Source organism: Coptis chinensis, chromosome 4 (assembly GCF_015680905.1).
Source record: "Coptis chinensis isolate HL-2020 chromosome 4, ASM1568090v1, whole genome shotgun sequence".
Lineage (NCBI taxonomy): Eukaryota > Viridiplantae > Streptophyta > Magnoliopsida > Ranunculales > Ranunculaceae > Coptis > Coptis chinensis.
The window spans coordinates 82484544-82507788 of record NC_141459.1 but is presented as its reverse complement, the minus strand read 5'-3'; the positions used below and the strand labels follow the sequence as shown (position 1 = coordinate 82507788).

The 23245-nt window shown below is 38.6% G+C and overlaps 3 protein-coding genes across 6 annotated transcripts; 2 read left to right on the top strand and 1 right to left on the bottom strand.

The window, feature by feature from the left end:
* Nucleotides 1-7022: 7022 nt before the first annotated feature.
* Nucleotides 7023-12116, top strand: LOC147505142 (uncharacterized). The gene is made up of 2 exons (XM_086557729.1): nucleotides 7023-7513; nucleotides 11570-12116. Exons 1-2 carry the CDS (start codon nucleotides 7267-7269, stop codon nucleotides 11881-11883), a joined length of 561 nt encoding a protein of 186 aa, XP_086413855.1. The 5' UTR covers nucleotides 7023-7266; the 3' UTR covers nucleotides 11884-12116.
* A 622-nt stretch (nucleotides 12117-12738) lies between these two features.
* LOC147505141 (E3 ubiquitin-protein ligase RMA1H1-like) lies at nucleotides 12739-14664 on the top strand. Its single transcript, XM_086557728.1, has 2 exons — nucleotides 12739-12899; nucleotides 13468-14664. Exon 2 carries the CDS (start codon nucleotides 13502-13504, stop codon nucleotides 14288-14290), a length of 789 nt encoding a protein of 262 aa, XP_086413854.1. The 5' UTR covers nucleotides 12739-12899; nucleotides 13468-13501; the 3' UTR covers nucleotides 14291-14664.
* LOC147505140 (cystinosin homolog) lies at nucleotides 13781-23201 on the bottom strand. 4 transcript variants are annotated; one of them, XM_086557730.1, is made up of 5 exons: nucleotides 23119-23200; nucleotides 22861-23019; nucleotides 22294-22336; nucleotides 18629-18678; nucleotides 13781-18048 (listed from the first exon to the last, which is right to left on the bottom strand). In XM_086557730.1, exons 1-5 carry the CDS (start codon nucleotides 23166-23168, stop codon nucleotides 17895-17897), a joined length of 456 nt encoding a protein of 151 aa, XP_086413856.1. In that variant the 5' UTR covers nucleotides 23169-23200; the 3' UTR covers nucleotides 13781-17894. The 4 variants fall into 4 exon arrangements, with proteins under 4 accessions (XP_086413856.1, XP_086413857.1, XP_086413859.1 ...); XM_086557731.1 differs by having other exon boundaries at nucleotides 22897-23019; XM_086557733.1 differs by lacking the exon at nucleotides 22861-23019 and having other exon boundaries at nucleotides 23119-23201.
* Between the last annotated feature and the right edge of the window lie 44 nt (nucleotides 23202-23245).

Here is a 23245-nt window from a genome sequence, read left to right as displayed (position 1 = left end):
GTGGATTTAACTCTCCACACCTCTTTATCTCTCAATTTCTCTTTTTAGTCATAAATTCTTGTATGTGTACGTAACTTGTAATTCAAGTAATCTAAAAGCAAGCTAAGTAGTTTTAGTATAAAATCAACCGTCAAAATCTCTCTCTCACTAAGATTCTCTAGTTTGTAGTCCAATGACTTAAACATGTGCCCAAGGTCTAGGTATGGGAATAAACTCTTAACTCGAATTGTAACTCCAATGTGTTTTGAGAGTAAGGTGTTGATGTAAGTGTACGTTTGTGTCATGTTGTGTTGTAAATCATATCATTGCATAACATCTCAAATTTGCACTTATCAAATGCTAAAAATGTCTACCTCTGAAAATGTATGTATCATGTATAGACAATATTTCACTGGCTTTTATGGGCTTCTTGCATCAACAACCAACACAAGAATGATGAATTATTGGGAATCACATATTGTAGAGAAAAAAGGCATTTTTTTTATCTCTTTGGTGTTAGGCGCGCCTGCGCTCTAAGTATGCTTGGACAAGGGTGCGCACGCGCTCCTCTCTTTGGCGTGGTTGTTAGGTGCGCACGCGCTCGATTTTTGTTCGGCAAAGGGCACTTCACATCATCAGATTTCAAAGACAACTTCGATCGTTTTTAGGAAGTTTTCGGAAATAGTATAAATATAAGTTTTTTCTGTAAAAACTTAATCTAACCAATACTAGAAAAGTGAGAGAGATTGTAAGAGTGAATTCTTTGTGAGTTTGAGTGTTCATTCTTTGTGAGTGAATTGAGAGCTCTTGTAATCTGTTACTTTGTGCATCTAGTAAAGCTTGGAACTCGCCGGTGGACGTAGGCATATTGTCTAACCACGTTATATCTGTGTCTTGTGGTTTGTTCTATTTTACATTAAATTGTTTTACTTTATATGCTTGTTTAATTAATATTGAGAAGTGTTGGGATAATACTTGGAGGGTGTTGAAGTCTTGTCTAGTGAGAAAGATCAATCATTGTGTAGGATTGATTTATTTGTAGTGGATAACGTTATTTCCGCATTAATTTATACACAACACGTCAACACATATCCTACCAGGGCATCTCTTTCATCACCACTTTCTCAAGATGTTAGGGGGGGGGGGTGATAAATTAGAGAGAGAGAGATTGATTTGAGAGAATATTTACTTGATTAATTTCTAAGAAGATTACAAGATGTTTATATAGAGATTACAAGAATCTAAAATAGGAACTAAACTAAAACAGTCGGTGTGGGTTTCTAAACAATCAATAAGTGAGGCGCGGGTCGCGCTCGGGTTAAGCTTTGGCAGAGCGCAGGTCGCGCTGTATCTACTGTTCTCTCGTCAAGGCACAGCCGCGGGTCGCGCTTCTATTTGTGCTTTGGTAGAGCGCAGGTTGCGCTCTCCACTATGAAGTGAAGAATAACTTCTAATACTCCCCCTCAAGTTGGAGAGTGAATATCAAGAACTCCCAACTTGTGAATTAATCTCATAAAGGTGTCATTGCCAAGAGGTTTAGTGAAGGCGTCAACCACCTGATCTGAGGATGGAATGAACGTAGGAGATAGTAACTTGGCCTGTATCTTGTCGCATAAGAAATGACAGTCCAATTCAATGTGCTTCGTTTGTTCATGAAAAACTGGATTTTGAGAGAGATGAAGGGCGACTTGATTGTCACAGAATATGTTCATCGGAGAAGGATGAGAGATGCCTAAGTCAGAGAGAAGATACTTCAACCATTGAAGTTCACACGCCAGAGTAGCCATGGACCGATATTCGGCTTCAGCAGAAGAACGAGATACAGTACTCTGTTTCTTTGTTTTCCAAGATATAGAGCTAGAACCAAGAAAAGTGCAATAACCACTAGTAGAACAACGAGTGATAGGGCAGCCAACCCAATCAGAGTCACAGAAACCAGAGATGTGTAAAAAACTATTAGCGGATAAGAGAATCCCTTTGTTGATCGAACCTTTAAGATAGCGGAGTATATGATGAGCAGCATCTAGATGTGGAGTACGTGGAAACTGCATGAAACGGCTGAGATAATTAACAGAATAAGTGATATCTGGACGTGTAACTGTGAGATATAAGAGACGCCTAATCAAGCGACGATAGACAATAGGATCCTGAAGTAATGTGCCATCATCGGTATGGAGGTTGATGTTTTGTTCCATAGGGAACTCAGAAATACGAACACCAGTGGTACTATAATCAGACAGAATGTCCAAAAGACATTTGCGCTGTGAAAGAAATAATCCTTCTTTGGAACGAGCAACCTCGATACCCAAGAAATATTTTAGATGTCCCAAGTCCTTGATATAAAACGTTGCTTCTAAAAATTTCTTCAAGTTCTGAATGAGAGATGGATTGTTGCCTGTGATCAGAATGTCATCCACATATACAAGGACAAATGTAGAATCAGAACCACAAATATTAGTGAATAGAGAATAGTCAGACTTAGACTGAGTGAAGCCGGCAGTGATAAGAGTGGTAGATAGTTGCCATTGCCGAGAAGCCTGCTTGAGTCCATATACGGACTTATTGAGGCGACATATCCTGTTCTCCCCCTGTTTGGCGAATCCAGGAGGTAATGTCATATAAACAGTTTCATCCAAATCACCTTGAAGAAAGGCATTGTGGACATCCAAAAATGAAAGAGTCCAATGTCCGATAGCAGCAATGGAGAGAAGTAATCGAACAGTGACTAATTTTACAACTGGTGCAATAGTGTCATGATAGTCTTGGCCTTCAATCTGATTGTAACCCTTGGCAACAAGACGAGCTTTGTAACGTTCAATAGAACCATCAGAATGATATTTAATCTTGAAAACCCATGTACAACCAATAGGCTTATGATGAGAGGATGACAGAACAAGAGTCCATGTGTTATTTTGTTCCAAAGCTGCAATTTTAGCAGCCATAGTAGCTCTCCATTCTGGAATTTTGACAGCTTGAGAAAAGGATGTAGGAACAACTGAAGAAGACACTTTAGACAAAAAAGCTTTATGACAAGGAGAAAAGTTAGTGTCAGAAACATAAAAAGCCATAGGGTATGGAGTAGAAGACCGTGTTACCTTAGAGTCCGATTGGAAGAGGTTGGCCGAACGAGAGACTATAGGTGCCTTGGTGAGAGTAGGACATTGATAATCTTGGATGAGGAGTGGTGGGGGTTATCGCACTCTAGTAGATCGAGTTAAGGCAGGATGATTGAGGTGGGATGCCTGAGGATCTTCCAAAAGGGGGGTTGACGGAGCTAGAGGAGTGGGAAGATTGACAGGAAGAAGAGAGTGCGGGGTTTGCGCCGATTTGAAATTTGGAGCGAGGCCTGGCGGCCCGTCCCATTGGAATTACATGAGATGATTGAATGTCGAAGGTTTCATTGTCTGGGATGGGTAAGGGAGAAATGGGCAGATGTGATGGGGGGAAGATAAATGTTGATAGGGGAATACAGTCTCATGGAAAATCACGTCACATGAAGTATAAATTTTCTTGGAAGATAAATCATAAATGAGATAGCCTTTTTGAGCATAAGGATAACCAATGAAGATGCCAGGTTTCCCGCGGTGATCAAACTTATTTTTAATGGAAGTGTTGTGAGCAAAACATAAACAACCAAAAACACAAAGATGGGCAAGAGTGGGAGGAGTTGTAAATAAAAGCTCATGAGGTGATTTTTCATTTAACAAGGTGCTAGGAATTTTGTTAATAAGATAGCCTACGGTGAGAATGCATTCACCCCATAAGGATAATGGGAGATGAGCTTGAAAACGTAATGCTCGTGCAACGTTGAGTAAGTGATGATGTTTTCTTTCAATAACAACATTTTGTTGGGGAGTAGCAACACAACTACGTTGGTGGATTACCCCATATTTTGAAAAGAATTGTTGCATGTTATGGGATATAAATTCAGAGCCATTGTCGGATCAAAGGACTTGGATTTCATGAAAATGGTCATCAATGTTGTTATGGCCAGATATGAGTGAATGTATTGTAGAATAAAATTGAGTATGAACCATGGCAAAAAAAGATTGTAAATGCATGGCAGTTTCAGATTTGACAGTCATAAGATAAATCCATGTAGCATGACTAAAATCATCGACAATAGTTAAGAAAAAACGAGCATTGGAAGATGATGGTAAATGAAAAGGACCCCAAATGTCACAATGAATCATTTGAAAAGGTTTAATAGTTTTTATTGAACTATGAGAAAAAGATAAACGTGTTTGCTTAGCTTACGGACATACAGTGCAAATAGCATTATTGGAACTAGAAATAAAAGGAAACTGCTTAGCTAAAATCTGCAAAGGCGTAGAAGATAGATGTCCTAGGCGATAATGCTATAAATTATTTGTGGTGGAGTTGTGGGATGAGCAAACGGAAGCTAGTTGGAGATGGTAGAGTCTCCCATTAAGCCGTCCCAATCCAATATTCTTCTTCGTTAACTGGTCCTGAAAAAGGCAAGAATCATTAGTGAACGTGACAGAGATAGGGTGAGATTTGACTAGTTCACTAATGGAAAGCAAATTAAAATGAAAGGTGAGAACAAACAGAACGTTGTCAAGAAGCAAAAGGGGAGAGAGAATAACACTACTAACATGAGTAATTAAATGGTCTGTTCCATCTGGAAGTTTAAGAGTAGAATGTGTTAAACAAGTATGATAATGAGAAAACAGATGTAATGAGGAACATACATGATTGGTAGCACCAAAGTTAATGATCCATATGGATTTAGAAAAACACGAGAGAGATATACATATCAAGTTTGCTTGTGAAGAGGTACTACCTGAATCAAGCAAACTGAGAAGTTGATTGTATTGTTCTATGGAGAAAATAGGAGAATTGGTGTCTGTAGCAACCGAATTAGCCTGCGCAGGCTTGGGTGGATAACCGTGCAGTTTGTAACATGTACCAATATGATGTCCAACTCGGTTACAATGGTTGCAGAATGGACGAGCACGTGGCCCGGTGGCTCAGATCGAGGGCACGCTACGCCGAGGTCGCGCGAACCACCAGTGCTGTTGAGGTTTAGACGGACCGATTTGAAGAAAAAAGCCCGGTTAGGTCTTCTCAAAATGAGTACTTTCGGCAATAAATGCGGAGCGAAGGAAAAGAGAGTGCATGAATCTCTTGTTGCTTCTCCTTTTGTCGGATTAAAGAATAAATCTTGGACATACGAGGAAAATGATCCATCAAGAGAATTTGACTGCGGATGGATTGAAAACGAGCGTCTAGGCCTTGCATGAATTTCATAGAACGACCGTCTTCAACCTCTTTGGCAAAAATAGATGTATGACCACAAGTACAAGCCTAGAAAGATTTAAGCAAAGTGAAATAAATAGATACCAGACGATTGTCTTGCTTGAGAAGAGTGACATAATCCTTTAGTTGAAAAACCTTGGGTGCATTGGTTTGTGAAAAACGATCACCTAGATCTTTCTAGATTTCGAATGCAGAGTCGGCATAGAGGATGCTGCCACGGATATCTGGAGTAATAGAATTGAGAATCCATGAAACAACAAGGTCATCACATCGCGACCACTTATATTTTTCTTTGGGAGGGCAGGGAGGAGTTACAGAGCCATCGACAAAACCAAATTTATTCTTTGCTCGAAGGGCTCTAGAGATAGACCGTAACCAAGTTGGATAATTGTCCCCTGATAACAGAGGAGATACGAGAATAGCCGTGGGATTATCTGAGTGGTGGACATAGAAAGGATCATCAGAATATAGATGAGAGTCATTATTGGGAGTGGAGGCGACCATTGAGAATTGAGAGGAGGCGGAAGCTAATAGAGTTTGGGATTAGGGTTTGGATCAATATTAGGTTGATACCATGATAAATTAGAGAGAGAGAGAGAGATTGATTTGAGAGAATATTTACTTGATTAATTTTTAAGAAGATTACAAGAATCTAAAATAGGAACTAAACTAAAACAGTCGGTGTGGGTTTCTAAACAATACGCGAGGCTCGGGTCGCGCTCGGGTTAAGCTTTGGCAGAGCGCAGGGTCGCACTGTATCTACTGTTCTCTCGTCAAGGCACAGGCGCGGGTCACGCTCTATTTGTGCTTTGGCAGAGCGCAGGTCGCGCTCTCCACTATGAAGTGAAGAATAACTTCTAATAGGGGGAGGAATATTTTCGACTCACTTGACTAAATAGAAACCCAAAAGATAGCAAGAATTATTAAGAAAACCAAATAGCCAAAGGTCAGTGGTTTGCGGACTATCAACAAAATATGTATATCCACCCCCTTCTGTATATCCATCATGAATTCGTGGTCTTAAAAACCTCACCAATGGGACGAAACCAAGTCGGAGGAAAGAAAATGGTACGTCGCTTGGTATGATGTGGACGGATGCGCAATAGGTGGCTTGTTAAAAACTTACAACAGAAAAACGAAGTGGAGGAAATCTTAGCCAAAGAAAAAAGATTACGTCCCAAAATACTAGAAAACAGACATATTAATTTGTTCTCCCTAACTACTGAACAACACTAGCTCCTTCTCAATGCAAGTCACTACAGTAACAACTAACTATATTTGCAGGCTATGTTTGGGATTTGATATTTGGGTGAATCAAAATAAGGATTGAGTTTGGAGAATTTTTAAGAACTGCTTATGCATGCTATCAAGGGACTGATCTTCAACTCACAGGATTGCTACTACATTCTGAATTATCACTTACTCACATTAATTGATGAAGCTAGTGTTTTTTTTTTTTTTTTTTTTTTTGTGTGCCATTAATTGTTCCTTTGGGAATTCGGATGAAGCAACTCATGCTGAATCTCCTACACATCATACTACATTACAAATTTACAATGGACCACCCCACCAGAATGTTATAATGGACTTGGTGCTTGAGAGCATGGAACATGCTATTCCCCAAACTTGTACTTTCATTGTCAGCGATGGATGAATAGTACGCAATTGCATCTGCCACATTCTGAATCTTAGGAATTCACACGTTTTTGGCAGTCTTTTGTTGGCAGTCAAAAGCACACTTGCCACCAGATTCTAATCATTTTATCGAAGTGATAAAACTAGTGAACTCTGATTGGTTGGTTATTGATAACAACAAAAGTAAAGTAACAATTAACAAACACCACCTCAATTATTTGTCAAACAAAAAACACCTTCTCTCCTTAATCAAAACAAGAAACTCAAACTCAAACTCAAACTCAAACTCAAACTCTACCACTTTCTTTGTACATATTCAACACTTTCTCATCATCTTCTCCCCCAGTGGCATTTCTGTAAATAAATATTTCAATGACTATTGTACTTGAATCTTTTCTTCTTCCAGTATCAATCAATGTTTCATCAAATAACTCTTTACCCATGATGGGTTCTGCTATTTCATGTAAAAAGATTAGATCTTTGCCTCAGTTCAATGGTTTAAAGATTAAGTTTGGATCTTTGAAGGGAGGATTAGTGTTTGTGAAGGGGAAGAATGAGAGGAGTGCTAGACGTAGTGGAATGGTTTACTGTGAGGGTGGTCAAGAGACTGCTCTTGAAGGTTTGTTTTGTTTTTTGTAACTTATTCCATTGAATTGATACTTTGGGCTTATTTTGTTCTGGGTGTTTTTGTTTAATTTAGTGAGTTTTGAGGCATATTGAATTGCCCATACTGGTTTTCTTTAGTATTTTTTTTTCTTAGCAAATTATGTTTGTTAAAAAAAAATTAGTTGAAGGTCTCTTGTGTCATTTTGTGTTTTTGAGCGAGAATGAAGATGTCTCATTTTGTCTTTCTAAACTGGTAGTTTGATTTTTCATATGCAGCATAATATTGTTAAACTAGCTTGAGATAAGGAGTTAGACCTCTTAGTCCATTGTGTGAAAGATTGATCAAGTACACATTATTGGCTCGAACGAACCACTTTGGCTACACTTTAGATTTATTCTGTATTGGGGTTTGAAGAAGATTCGAGATAAGCCATTTTGTTTTCAAGATTGGTAGATTAGTTTGTTACATCTTTCTTCTGGAGTTTGAATGCAGCTTGATCATGGCAAGCTATCTTGAGTGAAAAACTTCTTGTGTTTTCACCTTTTTGGAAAAAAGCTTGGATTAGTAAAAGAGAATTACTACATGATACTGATCAGCTTAGATGCCTTGGGGGTATGTTCTGTTGTTTTGAGGCAGTCTCGAGGTTGAAGGACATGGCTAAAAGTAAGATTCTGGGAAGGGTAATGCGGGTGATCTTGAGGGCCTTGTGGCGTCTATTGTTTCTATGAGTAGTAGTTCCCATTTAAGTGCCTAGGCCATTTTAGGAGACAAATATGTATTATAGTCCATCTGAGATCCTGTCATTTAGAAATTTAGTCATAGCTTTTGTGTGTGTGTGTGGTTGTGGTTGTGTTTAGTCATAGCTTTTGTGTGTGGTTGGGGGGGCGGGGCGGCAGGGTTGGGGGTGGGGGTGAGGGCTGTTCTTCACTACTAGGAACATGTTATCCTGATCACGAATACTCTCTCTACTTTTTGTGTACCTGCAAATGAATTCTTTTCACATGCCTGGGAGTGTTGCAAATAGGTTGGAGTTGGTCATTAGGAATTTGAGAGGAGTCTTAGAATCCAAGATAGATCATTCTGGTTGGGTAGAAGAGGGTCTGTCATTCTACGTTGGAAGGGGTAATATGTCTCTTAAAGCCTATTTGAGTTTAACCTATCCTTGCTACGTAGATGGTTGTGGAGCTTTTGGGAAGAGAGAGGGAAAGTCTACGAAGGAAAGTGGTTACCTTTGGATTTAGTGAAAATCAGTATCACTTGGCTAGTGGTCCTGTGACTTTGCCACATTGGTGCGGGGGTCTGGATAGGCATTCTTGGGGTTTAACGTATCAGGTTCAGTTGGGTAATGGGGAGAGTAATCAATTGTATCTAGGAGAGACTGTTGTTTCTGTGTTCCCAAGATTGTCTGCCCTACATGAATTCTAAAATCCCTCCATTACTTCTTTCATTTTGGAAGATAGTGACGTTGTTGCTTGGAATTTAGGCATTTTAGATTAATTTTTCCGGCAGGGGGATGAGTGGGTGCTGCTGTAAAGGAAAGACTGGACAAAAGATGAGCAATCCTTCATGATTCCTTTTGCAGTGATCTGTGGAATTTGGTTGTAAAGGAACAAGAAACGTTTTGAGGGAAGGTAGTGTGTATGGAGGTGGTGATCATGTTTGTTAAAGTTTTGCTATTCTTTTTGGGGCCAAAGTTTGTGTGGTGACGTGAGATGTTCCTTTCACAATTTTGATTTCAGCTGGGGGTCTTTCTTGAGATGAGAGAGACTTTGGTTATGACTTTTTTTTTTTTTTTTTGATTGGTAAAATGTGATGTGTATGTATATAATCATATAGTCAACTTTGTAGGATGAGATATCCCACTCAGATACAACAAAGGGAAAGACAGATGCAATATCGATACTAGAGAAAAGAAAAAGAAAACTACGACTACTAGAGAAGACTAAAACAAAGGGATGCAATCATGCATGGCCGAGCAAGGAACCCCATCTGAACATAATATCCCCAAAAGATGTATCTGTCCACTCCTCCCAAAACTTCGACCAGAGAAAGACGAATCCCTTGATTGCTACAATCATCTGTGCCATAGTCATCGCACATCCATCAAAGTGTCTCTTGTTCCTTTCCAGCCACAAAGCCCACATGATAGCAAAAGGTAAGATGCTCCACACTTTGCATCCCTTAGGGGAATGGGCACGGAGAGCTCAACATATCTTTCACTGAACGAGGAACAACCCAATACACCCCAAAGTGGCCCACAAAGTAACTCCATATCTCCTAAGAAAAAGGACAATGAATGAGAGTATGACTCACTAACTCCCCATCAGCCATACACAAGGGACAATACACAAGGGACAAAAGTTAATGATTATTTTCTTTCTCCTAATGAGATTGTCTATGGTCAAAATTTTATTATGGGTCTCACACTAAATGAAGAAAGAAACGAAACAAGGGATCTTTGCTGACCAAATAAAAGAACTAGGAAAGTCTGGAATCATGATCCCTCGGGTGTTAGCCGGTAGATGACTTCTGTTATTTGAGTTGTTGTAAGTCTGTAGCTTATTCTTGCTGTCCTTTCAAAGTAGATCATTTTGACCTGCATAACTTTTCCATGCATATCCAGAAAATCTATCTTCACAAGGGAAGAAATTGAAATGAAGACCAAAGTGCGAAAACAGGAAAGAGCATGTCTGAGCATCCAATTGCAGGACCCTCCTCCATATCCACCATTTTATTTATTTTATTTTGTTTTGTTTTATTTTATATTTACATTTTTTGGTGGCTAAATTCCGACGCTTAGCCCCACCCCTGGGAACAACCTCTTAGTCGACCGGTGGAGACTCAAACATCGATAGCACCCAACACCAAGAATATCACTCATAGGCTTACCAATATGTGAACCTCTTTCATAATCCTATCAGGTCCTACCTTGGGAAGGGGAAAGGATCCTGTTATGGTAGGTAGGCTGATTTGTTTTATTTTTGTTTAGTTTCTATCTTAACCTTAAAAGCTGATCATTAGTGAGGTTTTGGTGAGCATCTTGCTTAGCTGGCTTTGAACTTTTGTTTCTAAGGGAACTTAATCATTTAGAGATTGCAGATCTAGTTTCTTATTTAAGTACTTTCTGAAGAGCCTTAAGCCTCAGCCGAAATGCTTATGTTTACTGTAATGCTTTAGGTCTGATTTTGTTCCATTACGTGGCTGAACTGTTACAGTGAAACAATTGTCTCCATCCGGCCTGTCTGGTCTATGCTTCTTTTTCTTTTTTCTGGCTTGGCCCCATGGCTGACTCTTCTTCATTTTATATTTCCTGGTCACGTATTGATCAATATATCAAAATATTTGCAGCTTGCACCCACTTTGTATCACATTTTCATTTCATCCCATTCGTCCTAGTTAAAGTATGAGAATATATATTTTTTGAAAAATGAAAGTATGAAGACCTACTATAGAATAGGCTCCACTTGCTTTCCTTCGTTCCGGATTGCAAGGATCCAACACACAACCACTGTAGGTATGGTTGATATAAAGGCACTGTATATGGTCTGTTAGGAAAAATGGTAGCACCATAGAACTTTTTATCCTTCCTTCTACTTTACACTCCATCAGTGAATGCTTAATCCTCACTAACTTCCTTTATTGTTTCTCCTAGCTTTTTGTGATGTCTTTCATCTTTTAATGGTGTGGTTGTTCTAGTATGAAGGACATCATGGAGCATTATTTAGTCTTATTAACTGAACACCACTTTTGGATTTTCCTATTGAAGCTTCTTCACATAAAAAAAATTGGTTCGAAATAAGGTTACATATGCAGTATGCATTTGACCTTTGCATCTCTTCTTCTTTGCCAGGAAACTCTTTCATACTTGTGTATGGTAGCTCCTTCTGGTCTTCCCTGCATGTATATTATATTCTGTTTCTTGGTTAACTGTGTTCTATGTGTTCAGTGTGTACAGTTAACGAAATAGCATTGTCAATTCTTTTGCTGGTTAAGTATTTTAAACTATAAAATAAGAATCAATTTGTGATGATGTTCAGTCTCATATCTCTTTGGTGTGAAATTTTGCAGTGCCTGAAGTTGCTGAAGGAACCTGGAAGTCGCTTGTCCTTGACAGTGATCTCCCTGTGCTAGTTGAGTTCTGGGCTCCGTGGTGCGGGCCATGTCGTATGATCCATCCAGTGATAGATGAGCTTGCAAAGGAGTATGCAGGTAAACTTAAATGCTTCAAACTGAACACAGATGAAAGCCCTGCGGTGGCGACGCAGTATGCTATAAGAAGCATACCAACTGTATTGATGTTCAAGAATGGTGAGAAGAAAGATGCAGTCGTAGGTGCTGTGCCGAAGACTACACTGACCACCAGTATTGAGAAGTTCTTGTAGAGGTATAGCCAGTAGGTTCTGTTTCGTGTACTTTTAGTCATATCTTCAAGGGTATGGCATTGCTAGTATGGAGACTATGCTGCCACAATAAAAGTATGGGGTTGATGTGTATAGCTACGGGGGCTGTAGTGCTCTTGTATAGATAAAGCCATCCCTTGCAGCTTTCGTAGGCATCTAAGAGATTCTTAATTAGAATGTAATTAAAATTTCATAATAAATTTATTTCCCGTTAAGCTCTTCTTATAGTCAAAATCCCGGTAAGTCTTGCATCATCTTCAATTCCATGAAGCTCACCTAATGGTGAACAACAAACAAACATACTTCCTTGAGTGATGCCAGGGTTGACTGCTTTTTATTCTAATAACTGTACATAATTCCCATGAGAATGTTTTCTCTTTCGCAAGTATATACGAGCTAAAAAAACACTAGTGCTCTATATCTTGGGAATTCATAATTTGTGCGTAACTGGTGGTGCGAACAAAATGTAAAGCTCATAAGAAATGTTATTCAATCATATGTAAATCCACCCGAGTCTTGAAAGTTGTTTAAAAATGTTGATCGAGCGACTGCTGAAGGTATATCATATCGGTGCTTAGGCAACTTCTTCCCAAGTTGAGAATATTGACTAGTAGTATTATTTTCTAATAATGTTATCCGCAAGCATGACCCATATTCTAACACCCTTGAGAGACATCAACTTATTAGAAAAGGATAAAACACCTTCTCTCTCTCGACTTATAAATAATTTTGACGAGAATTTAAACTATCAAGTTTTACTCAGCAGCAAAAAGTAAATACGTATGTTCCCACGTGACAGCAAAGAAAAAGAAGGAAAAAAAGAAGATAAGCCTTATTATTATTATTATTAAAAATCTCGTCATCGTAATTCTCGTGTCTATAAATACACCTGAAAAAACGAAAAAAAAAAAAATCCTCCACCATTATTTCCCAACTCCTTAATCACTTTTCTTTTTTATTTCTCAAAGCCCAGGAATCTTTCAAATCCACGGAGCACGGTAATATTCAAATTGTTTTCATGTTTATTTTTCAGATTGTGATTTGTATGAAGGATTGGATTATATGTAGACAATGTTTTTTAAAAAGAGGAAATGGAAAAAAAGAATGGGTCTTGGATATTTTTATGTTGAATAGCTAAATCAAGGACACGTCATCATAATTATTGGGTTTGTTTAATCTGCTTTGATTCATTGATCTTCAGTTGGGTTAGTGATGTAAAAGGTTCAATTGTTTATCTACCTGATGAATATATTAAGTGATTGTCTAGTGTCAACAGAATAGCTCTGTCCAAGAAAACGTCTATATAATTCTCATGGGTTTTTATAGTCACCTTTACATTGTAGGAAATTAAGTTTTGTGTCTTTCGAGGGAAATTGTAAATCGTCTTATTATCTTTCACTCTACTCGCATGACTGTAATTTAGATTTGCCAATATGCCAAGATGTTGCTGCTTGATGCTGATTCTTACCTTCGTGTGCTAGCTACATACCTTATCAATCTTGTTCTGAATACATTTTGCTTGTGTCACCAAAAGTTTTCAGTTCTGACCTTGTCCATTTTCTTCAGAGTAAAAACTGGTTTCCAAAGTACACACTGCGTGATGGAGAACATGGGGGTTAACCAATGTTATGAAGAAATATTCTCACATGATGAAATGCTGGATGGAGATCAATCATATCTGAAAGAAAAATCTGCCCATGATCCTGCAACAGTTCCGGATAATTGTAAGGGCTGCTTTGACTGCAACATCTGCCTTGACTATGCACGGGATCCTGTTGTCACACTTTGCGGTCACCTCTATTGTTGGCCATGCATCTACAAATGGATCTACTCTCACAGTACCTCCGCTACTGCAGACCATCAGCAGCAGCAATGCCCTGTCTGCAAGGCTGATGTCTTGGACAATACATTGGTCCCCCTGTACGGACGTGGCCAGGTCTCTCCAGATGCAGAACCTAATAGCAAGGATTCCTTAGATCTAGAAATACCGTGTAGACCACCAGCTCATGGGGTTCATGCTCTGATAACAACCAATCCTAATCAGCAACTTCATACTAGACCAGATAGTTCACAATCACAGTTTGAATCTGATCATAACCAGAATCAGCAATATAATGCACCAGCGAACTCTGTGGCATCCCCAATGTTAAGCCTTCGAGGAACAACAGCACATCCAATGATATGGCAGTTTGGTGATATTGTTTCCACAACGGTGTTTAGGAATCCTACTGAGGTGGGTTTCTTTGGATATCCGAGTCCATACGACCAGCAGCTCGTAGGTAGTAGTAGTCCCAGGGCGAGAAGGCAAGAAATGAAAGATGATGAATCTCTCAACAGAATATCCTTTTTTCTTTTCTGCTGTGTTGTTTTGTGTTTTCTCCTGTTTTAAAAAAGTATCCAGGCCTCTGCTCGGACCTTTATCAAGTCCTCGACAGAGCAGTTTACAGCATTGCCAAGTCCTCCGAGGAGCAGTCTTTTAAGTGATTGTGTTTGAATTACCAAAAACTTGGGAGGTAAAAGAAGCAAACGACCCACACTATTCCAGTGCATAAAATGCAAGAACCGCATGGAGCTGTGAGGTCAACTGGTGGTGTGGGTCACAACACTACCATTCCATGTGAGATAAATTTTCCCATCTCTGTTTGTGATAATCTGCTTTAATATCATTTGTATACTTGTAAAGATCATGGACATAATACCTATGAACAGTATAATTGGGTTTGCATAAATAAGATAGTAGAGAGATTGGATGATTGATAAGAATCATGTCTGCTTTCTCTGTTCTGTTCCCAACTTATGTAGTTTGTGGTTGAATCTTGGGAGTTTAAAAAAAGAGGAATCTCTCCTAAACTCAATTTGAAGCAATTCAGCGTTATCAATGTTGACAATTGAGGGCCTTCTTTAGTGAATTAAGGGAGCAGGCAATTAAGGGTCATTCTGTCTGTTACCTGAGTTGAGCAGAGAATTCATGGCCTTCTTTAGTGAATCTCTCTGGTTTGAAAGATAGTGTTTGGGTCACTGAAAATGAATATTTTGATGGTGGTTTTTTCACTTTTGTTGGCTTCCTCCTAATAGATCAAAAAAAGGAGAAAGAAAAAAACTTTTGGTAACAACACAGGATACAAAAGAAAACCCAGTAAATTTCTTCATTATAGAGAAACATATATTGTTCCTAGCTAGGAAGTGGTGATAAACCACCAATATATGCAACCAAAACTCTAACTAAAAGATTTTCCTAAAAAACATAAATCAGAAAGACTGTTTTTGGGTAGAATTGGACTTAATAGATAAGCTTGAGAGCAGCTGAGCTATCGGGGAGAGCTGGAATGCCTCCTCTCTGGCCAGCACAAATAGCCCTGCTGCAATCAATTTATCTTCCTTATTCAAGACCAAATAGCTTCCGCGCTACTAGCTAGTTGATTGTATCGGCTTCTTTCCAAATGCTCAAGATTTCTTTGCGAGCAGCCTCTGCTGATGGACATAGCGGCAATCGAACATTGGGATAATAGGAGAGTAAGCCAGCTTTCATGACAAGTAAGCAGATCGACATGGTTCAACAATCAAGCTAATTGAACCATAGTGAAACACTTTAGCTTGCTTGATAAGATCTAGGTTCAGTTCGGATTCCTACAAAAGCATATGACCACTGGGGTTCCTATGGAGCATAATCCTTCTTTCACCATTCTTTAAAGTAACAGAGAATAATACTGTCCTTGCATCAGGATCAAAGCACACCCCATCACTTTTTACATTGTTAGCTCTCAATATGCCCACCAACATTGATAAATTAGAGAGAGATTTGAGAATATTTACTTGATTGATTTCTAAGGAGATTACAATTGTTTATATAGAGATTACAACATTTTAAACAGGGACAAAAACAGACGGTGCGTGTATTTAACTCGAGGCGCAGGCGCGCTCTGGTTGAGGGCGGACGCGCTAAATCTACTGGACAATTGTGAAGCATGGGGCGCGGGCGCACTCTAATTGTGTTATGTACGAGCGCGGACGCGCTCTGCACTATGACGTGAAGAACAACTTCTAATAAACATTTGTCCAAACTCATCGTCACCAAACTGTATGAACACAAATGCCAAAGCAATAAGTATTATTTATTTTTTCTTAAACCAAATCAGTTAGTAAAGCTCTTCCAAAGAACAATGAAAGAACAGCTCACTATGAAGTATATAGGATCGACTAATAATGAATGTACTCAATATAGCACTGATCTGGCGACAAACTTAAACACAATTATCAACTATATGTGAACAAGGAAAGGGCAAGTACTGAAAATAAACACCATGTTTAGTAATGGCACAAGCAACATTAGGAGGGGCACCACCAGGAGCTTTAAGAAAACCGCTGAAGTCTGTAAGTTCAAATTCTATAAGCATCTCACCCATACAAACAACCAAGCCTTGGTTCCCATGCCTCGTCATCTTTAAAAAGTTGATCTAGAAAAAGTTAAAACACAGCAAAACTAAGAAAATCACACAAAGAACACAATAGACAAAAGAGTCATAGTTTATAACTCAAAAGCATGGAGTTTCGGATGGTAATCCTATTTAATTACTTAGGACTTAACGATAGACATTATTTTTTCATGTCTAAAAGAAAAGAAAAGAAAATTTAGAAACAGAGAATTTTCACTGAGCTAAAACACTCAATAATAAACTTTTATAAGGGTCGCATTCAAGAATTGTACAACTAACTTAACTCAGACGTGCAGAGCACTTAATAAACCAAGAAGTCAACAATTTGACATGGATTAGAGGACAAGTACTTTTTTCTAAAAGTGTGCGCTTTCACAAAATAACATCAAAATCAGAAATCACTGAACAGGGAAACAATCAAGGACTAGAGATATTCCCTTGAGCAAGCTGCGAGCCAACGGAAAGCTCTAAAGGTGATCGTTTCATATTTCAAGGATGTCATGACAACACAAAAAAAAAGATGAATCTTTGATCAACCAATTCTGAGCTTTATGTAGCTTCTTTTGCAATCTCACCTGTTTCTTTGTTATTATCAGAACGTTTACTGTAGTTTATCGAACTTGCCATATGTCTCTGTGTTGTACAAATACTAGGGTATGCCCGTGGCTACGGCCCGCGAGTCGACGTGCCTGCGGGCTACCCTGACACTCAATACACTCAATATTTTAACGTACGACACTACCCAGCTCATCGCGGCGAATCGTGGCGACAGTAAACCGACATAACACCACCATGCACCACACGCATCCGCCCCCCTCCTTACGGCACAGATATGCGCCTTCGGCGCCCTGACACGCATCCGTCTCGTACAACACAGATACCCGTGCCTTCGGCGCCTCCGATTTGCATCCGCCCTGTATGCGCGCCGAAGCAGTTTCCAGAAAGACTTACAAACATGTTGGTATTACCATTGGACTAAAAAAAATTTGGTAGCGGTTTTTCTCATGCAATGGGTTGCATAGAGAGTGATAGTGGACCGCTGTTTGTGTTCGTGCGTGAGAGCCTTCGGCACAATTTTATTACAGGTATGTGTCTTCAGGGAAAGGAGAAGTCCCCTTGGCAATGAGCTCATCCTGTAGCTGGGGAGTACTCTGTCAGTCTCACTATCTAACCTGTTATTTGGGTGTCAAGAAAATGTTACCAGTTACCACCATTACTCTGACAGAGGTCAAAACCACATGCAATTAAGGAATCTTTTGCAGTTTACAAGTAGGTTGAGAGTACTTCGACTGAAACATAATCAGTCCCAGTTGTTCGGTATTTGCAGAAGTTCTGGTTAATAAAAGTAGCTCCTTGCTGGAGAAAACAAAAAGAACAAAAATGTTCTGGGAGAAATATATTTGGCACTCTATAAGATAAAAATATGCAAGTAACGCACAAGAATACTGATGTATTTACAAGTTATATCAAATATACATAAGGAGGGAACAAATGAGTAGGGCAAATTCAGGCCATTGTATTACATTAATTGTAGTTTCTGCAAACAGACGGTAAGCCTGATTAAGCCTCATACATTTTTGGATTGCAAGGGTTGGGAGGACTTGATAAGTGGAGCTGTGCTTTCCCCATCGGCCTCAGGAGAAACCTTCTCTTTCTTAGATGGATACAGCAAATAATGTTGGACAATGAATAGAAGGTCAAAGAAGATGGACACCTGCAAAAAGATCATCACACAGGCAAACAGTATAAGCTTGAGATGACATTTCCTTTTCCTCTTTTTTCACAAATTTTATATTTTTTATATAGTTTCTTCAATATTAAAAGCACCATTCTTACATAGAAATAGATGTTAAAACACTTCCTCAATTTGTCAAATCAGGTGAGCCAAAGCAACATTTTTGGAAGGATGCGTAACTACGTTTAACAGGAAAGTGTATACACAAAATTACTAAGCAACAGTGTGGACTCGATCAGGTGTTTCTTTACAACATGGAATTCAGTTTCACCCACTTCAATTCACAAAAAATAGTTTTCTTTTATCCACCAGTTCTTTCCTAGCTTCACCTATTCAATGCTATTTTTAGCTTAAAAACTAACCACAGATTATGTCGAAACTAACTCTCACACAGATGAGAATTAAGCAATTAGTAGCAAACATTCCACTATATGATATGGAGGGGGTGATATAAAATTGATTTGTGTTTACCACATGACAGACCATATTAGAACTCGTTTGTGAAAAGTTAGATAAATACATTGCAATCCAGTGAGTGTAAATAGAAAATTATGCATACCAAAGAAAACAGAGTTTTCCCAATATTTCCATTAAAGTTAACCCATGAACCTGCAAACAAAAAAAAAAAAAAAACAAACAAATAAACATGATGTAGAACATTAGTACATTGCTGTGATGTTGAGGGCGTGTGCCCCTTAGTTGAGTCCAAGCCCATGGTTCGAGTCCATTAGTTAGTTAGACACATGTTGTGTTCCTATAGGTTTATGCTTTCTAGGTTTACTTTAAATAACGGGTTTGTAGTTAGGGTTTTAGGAGTTGTGTTTATGTGTGTGATTTGTGATTGAGAGATTCAATAAAAAAGTAATTTTTAGGTTGTCTTTTAATTGTGTTTTAATTAAAGTGTAGATTCAATTAAACTAAAGCTTCCGCCAGTAAGATCTACATTATTTGGTATCAGAGTAGATTAATTCCAAGGGTTTACTATTCACGGTACTGTTTACCAAAAACATTGTTCGTGAAACACTGTTCATCGGGCACTATTCATTGCGTCACTGTTCACCAAGGTTACTGTTCACAGTGGATTTTTTTCTTGAAAAGTCAAATTTTTTTTTGTGTTATTATGGTGAATAACAAAGTAACTCGAGGTCGTCTTCCATCCATGGATACTCGCATGTTTCATTTAGAAAAAAACATGAAAAACATGACACAGATGTTCCAGAACTTTAATGCAACAATAGACACAGTACAGAGAGAGCCCCAACAGCCGCCACCACCACAGAATAATGGTTCAGTGGTTTCAGATACTGATGATGCATCCTTTCATGGTACAGTCCCTCTTCTAAACCCTTTTGCGCCTATTGCTCTAGAGAATAATGGCGGAGAAAGAGTTGTTGGAGAGAATAACGACATTCAGGTTCATCCCCTGGGTGCAGTAGGTGATCATATACCACCTATTGTTGGAGATGGTAAAGGTGATGAAGGTGTTAGTGAACCCCCTGTGCCTGTTCCACCTATAGTGCCACCACCAGTCCAACAGATCGAGATCTGATTTTTCAGCCAAGGTTAAACCCCTGATGGCCAAAATCAAGGGCTACCAATGCAAGAGGCAGCTAGAGGTGTGCGTCTTCCTCCACAAGGGTGTGAGATTCCGCGTGTTCATCAGGTTCGAGGCAAATGTCGTGGCTACTAACGTCCTAGGCAGTGCTGGGTTGAAGGTGATAGGAATTTTTGGGAACAACCCATTCCTTGCAATGTAAGGCAAGAGAATAGGGGTCGGTTTCCATCTCCTCCTTCTCCTTTCTACTGACCGAAGTGGTCCTAGGCCAGACCGTGACCCTAATCGTCAGGCAGGTGATTTTGAAAGGTACGACCATTTTAATTATTTTGATGAAGATTATGGTATTCAGAATATTGATAATGGGGTTGTTGATATTAATCGTTTCCTCCGCATATTGGAGAGGAGTCAGGCGAGTGATATTAAAATCGATGTGCCTACTTTTGATGGTAAACTCAATCCTGATGAGTTTATTGATTGGCTTAATCAAATTGAAAAGGCCTTTGATTATAAAAACCTAGAGGATGGTAAGAAGGTTAAATTAGCAGCCACTAGGTTGAAGGGTTATGCTTTGGTGTGGTGGGATGAATTAAATTTGCGGAGGGTTAATCAAGGTTACAGGCGTGTTTGCACTTGGACTAGTATGCGCAGAGAGTTACATACGCATTTTGTTCCTAAACAGTACCAACAAAATTTGTTCATTCGTTTACAGAATTTGAAACAACAATTGTCTTCGGTTCAAGAATATACTGAGCAATTTCAGTTGTTGTGTACTCGTGCTGGGTTGGTTGAAACTGATGAACAAAGGGTGGGTCGTTATTTGAATGGTCTGCGCAAGTCAATTCGTGAAGCACTTATCATGTTTGAGATTGAGGACATGGCTACCGCGTTTAAATATGCACTGCATGCTGAAAGAGTGATTTCACCTGCTACGACTTCTACACCTTATACTAGTTCTGCAAGTGTAATTACAGCTGCTACTCCTATGTCGGTTGCTGAGACATATAGTGCTGCTAGAAAGTGCTTTGAATGTGGTGTTATGGGTCACATTGCTGCCGAGTGTCCTAAGAAGAAGAAGCACCCTGTTTTATTAGCTGAAGGTGAAGATCAGGTCGAAGATGTTGTTGCCAAGTCACCTGATCTTGTCCTAGATTTCCAGCATGAAGCCTTGTCAGTGTTTCCAGCTTCAGACGCTCCATTGCTTTAGCTTGTGGACAAGCTTCTTCAACATGAGGAGAGTGATGTAGAACATTAGTACGTTGCTGTGATGTTGAGGGCGTGTGCCCCTTAGTTGAGTCCAAGCCCATGGTTCGAGTCCATTAGTTAGTTGGACACATGTCATGTTCCTATTGGTTTATGCTTTCTAGGTTTACTTTAAATAACGGGTTTGTAGTTAGGGTTTCAGGAGTTGTGTTTATGTGTGTGATTTGTGATTGAGAGATTTAATAAAAGAATGGTTTTTAGGTCGTCTTTTAATTGTGTTTCAATTAAAGTGTAGATTCAATTAAACTGAAGCTTCCGCTAGTAAGATCTACATTACAAACAAACAAGCATTATAGTGCATGAGCATCATAACACTTCCAAACTGTGATTCTTCTTAAAATAACATTGTGAAGCACACCTTGGTCTATGGACTGCATAGCCATCTGTCCGTAGTTTGTCACACCTCCAAGTAAATCAAGTAATATGTTACCAATGCTCCATCCTACGGTGCTCTTCGGAAAAGTTCATGATGGCCAAGATGTATGCACCGATATGTAAAGATTAAGTGTAGTAAAGGCGTTAAAGCGCACCTAAGGCGCAACACCCTCTTGTGCCTTAGGCAAAGGCTGAGAGGCGCGCTTTGATTGAAGTGAGGCGCGTAGTAATAAAAAAATAGATATATCAAATAAAAAATAAAATAAATATTAAATATGACATGAATTATCACTGATTTGTTTAGCCAAACTTTAAAATTAATTTTATGTGATTGTAAGCATAAAACCATTGTAGTCATTTAAAAGAAAAATCTTAAGCAATAAGTCATTTAAAAGAAAAATCTTAAGCAATAAGTAAAGAGAAAAATAAAATTCGTATCTCTCAATACAATCTAGTTCAACTTCAATAAACTAAAATAATAAACTGATAGAATTGAGTCAAATGAGTTCTTCATAAAATAGAACACGTGATTCAATTTTAGAATCCCGTAAAACTTCATTTAAAATTTAATTCATCTTTATGTCTTCTCTCAATCCATACAACTTAACAAAAACTAGTCAAAATTAAGTTTAAAGTGTACTCCACAATGAAACTTACTAAATTTGTACAATTTCTTATATCATACAACAATTGGATCGAGTGTAAATGTGTCACGTATAGCAAAAATTGTAAAAAAAAATGAAAAAACTGTAAAAGTTGATAAGGCGCGCGCCTTGTGCACCTCGCACCTCGACAAAAAGCGCAAAAAGCGCACGCCTTATGTTACCTCTCGTGCCTTGGTCAAGGCGAGGCACTAAAAGTGCGCCTTGTGCTTTAAGCGTGCCTAGGCGCGCGCCTTGACTACACTAAAGAACAAACAACATGTCAACTATGTGGAAAGGTTGGAAGATCTGGCCAAAGAAGGTAATAATAGTGCAGCATTTTTCCAAATTAAATTTAAAGAGAGAAAAGAAGCTAGAATTGTCTCAAACCTGGGGAATGTATTTGATGACTGTCATGAAGACTTGTATTATACTGCAATGATCATAAAAATGAATATGTTATAAGGACGTCGCAAAAAAATGAATATGTTAGCATTTAAAGCCTAGTATTTTCTTATATTTGTGTGAGAGAAGCTGAAACTAACTAAGGTTGTATAGTTTTTTCTTTCTTCTTCTCCAGACTTTCTTCTTGTTTCTCTTATTTAATAATATAATATAATATTACTATATCTAATGCTAAATAGATTTTAGATTGACTTTTCCCATTTTATTAAGAAGCAAAAAAAAAAGGAAGTGCTAAAAACAGTAAGTGAAACACTCATCTTTGCAACATCTCACATGAAATTAAAAGATGTTCCAGTATTGAAAGTGTACAGGTCTGCAATAACTATCTACCCTCATTTTGTCAAACAGGAAAAGTAACTTGAGAGATTTGTGGTTCTGCATATCACATAACACACAAACTATGTTCTTTTACAGTTTTCAATATTTCTTGTTACTAACTACTCTCCCCATTGGCTAACCTGTGATGAGAAACTCAATATCATGAAAACTTACTTAAACACAGAAATTAGCCAAAGCCAAGATTGGTACTTAAACACAGAAATTAGCCAAAGCCAAGATTGGCTTGGCAAGGCCACGAACACAGACTGTGGCAGAAATCCACACAACACAAGAGATTGCAATACAAGTCCTTGAGACCCGCTGGCTTCCGCGCTAAGCAATTGAAATGAAACTTCATCATATAAGAAACTCAATCAAATTTGAACCGAAAAAGAAAAGTTTAATATAGATGATGAAGATAGCATTACTTACATCGTATATGAGAACTTGAATAAGGGAGATTCCTGTGAGAAGAACTGCATGTATTGAGAAAGCTACGTCATTTGGAGCTACTTTGAATCATCTGCAAAGACACACACAACTCTGTCGGAAATCTATC

Coding starts and splice junctions, on each gene's coding strand:
- LOC147505142 (XM_086557729.1), top strand. CDS start 7,267: ATGACTATTGTACTTGAATCTTTTCTTCTTCCAGTATCAATCAATGTT. Junction 7,514..11,569: donor TCAAGAGACTGCTCTTGAAG/GTTTGTTTTGTT, acceptor GAAATTTTGCAG/TGCCTGAAGTTGCTGAAGGA.
- LOC147505141 (XM_086557728.1), top strand. CDS start 13,502: ATGGAGAACATGGGGGTTAACCAATGTTATGAAGAAATATTCTCACAT.
- LOC147505140 (XM_086557730.1), bottom strand. CDS start 23,168: ATGCAGTTCTTCTCACAGGAATCTCCCTTATTCAAGTTCTCATATACG. Junction 22,337..22,860: donor TGGCTAATTTCTGTGTTTAA/GTAAGTTTTCAT, acceptor TGATCATTGCAG/TATAATACAAGTCTTCATGA. Junction 18,049..18,628: donor GGAAAACTCTGTTTTCTTTG/GTATGCATAATT, acceptor ATCTTTTTGCAG/GTGTCCATCTTCTTTGACCT.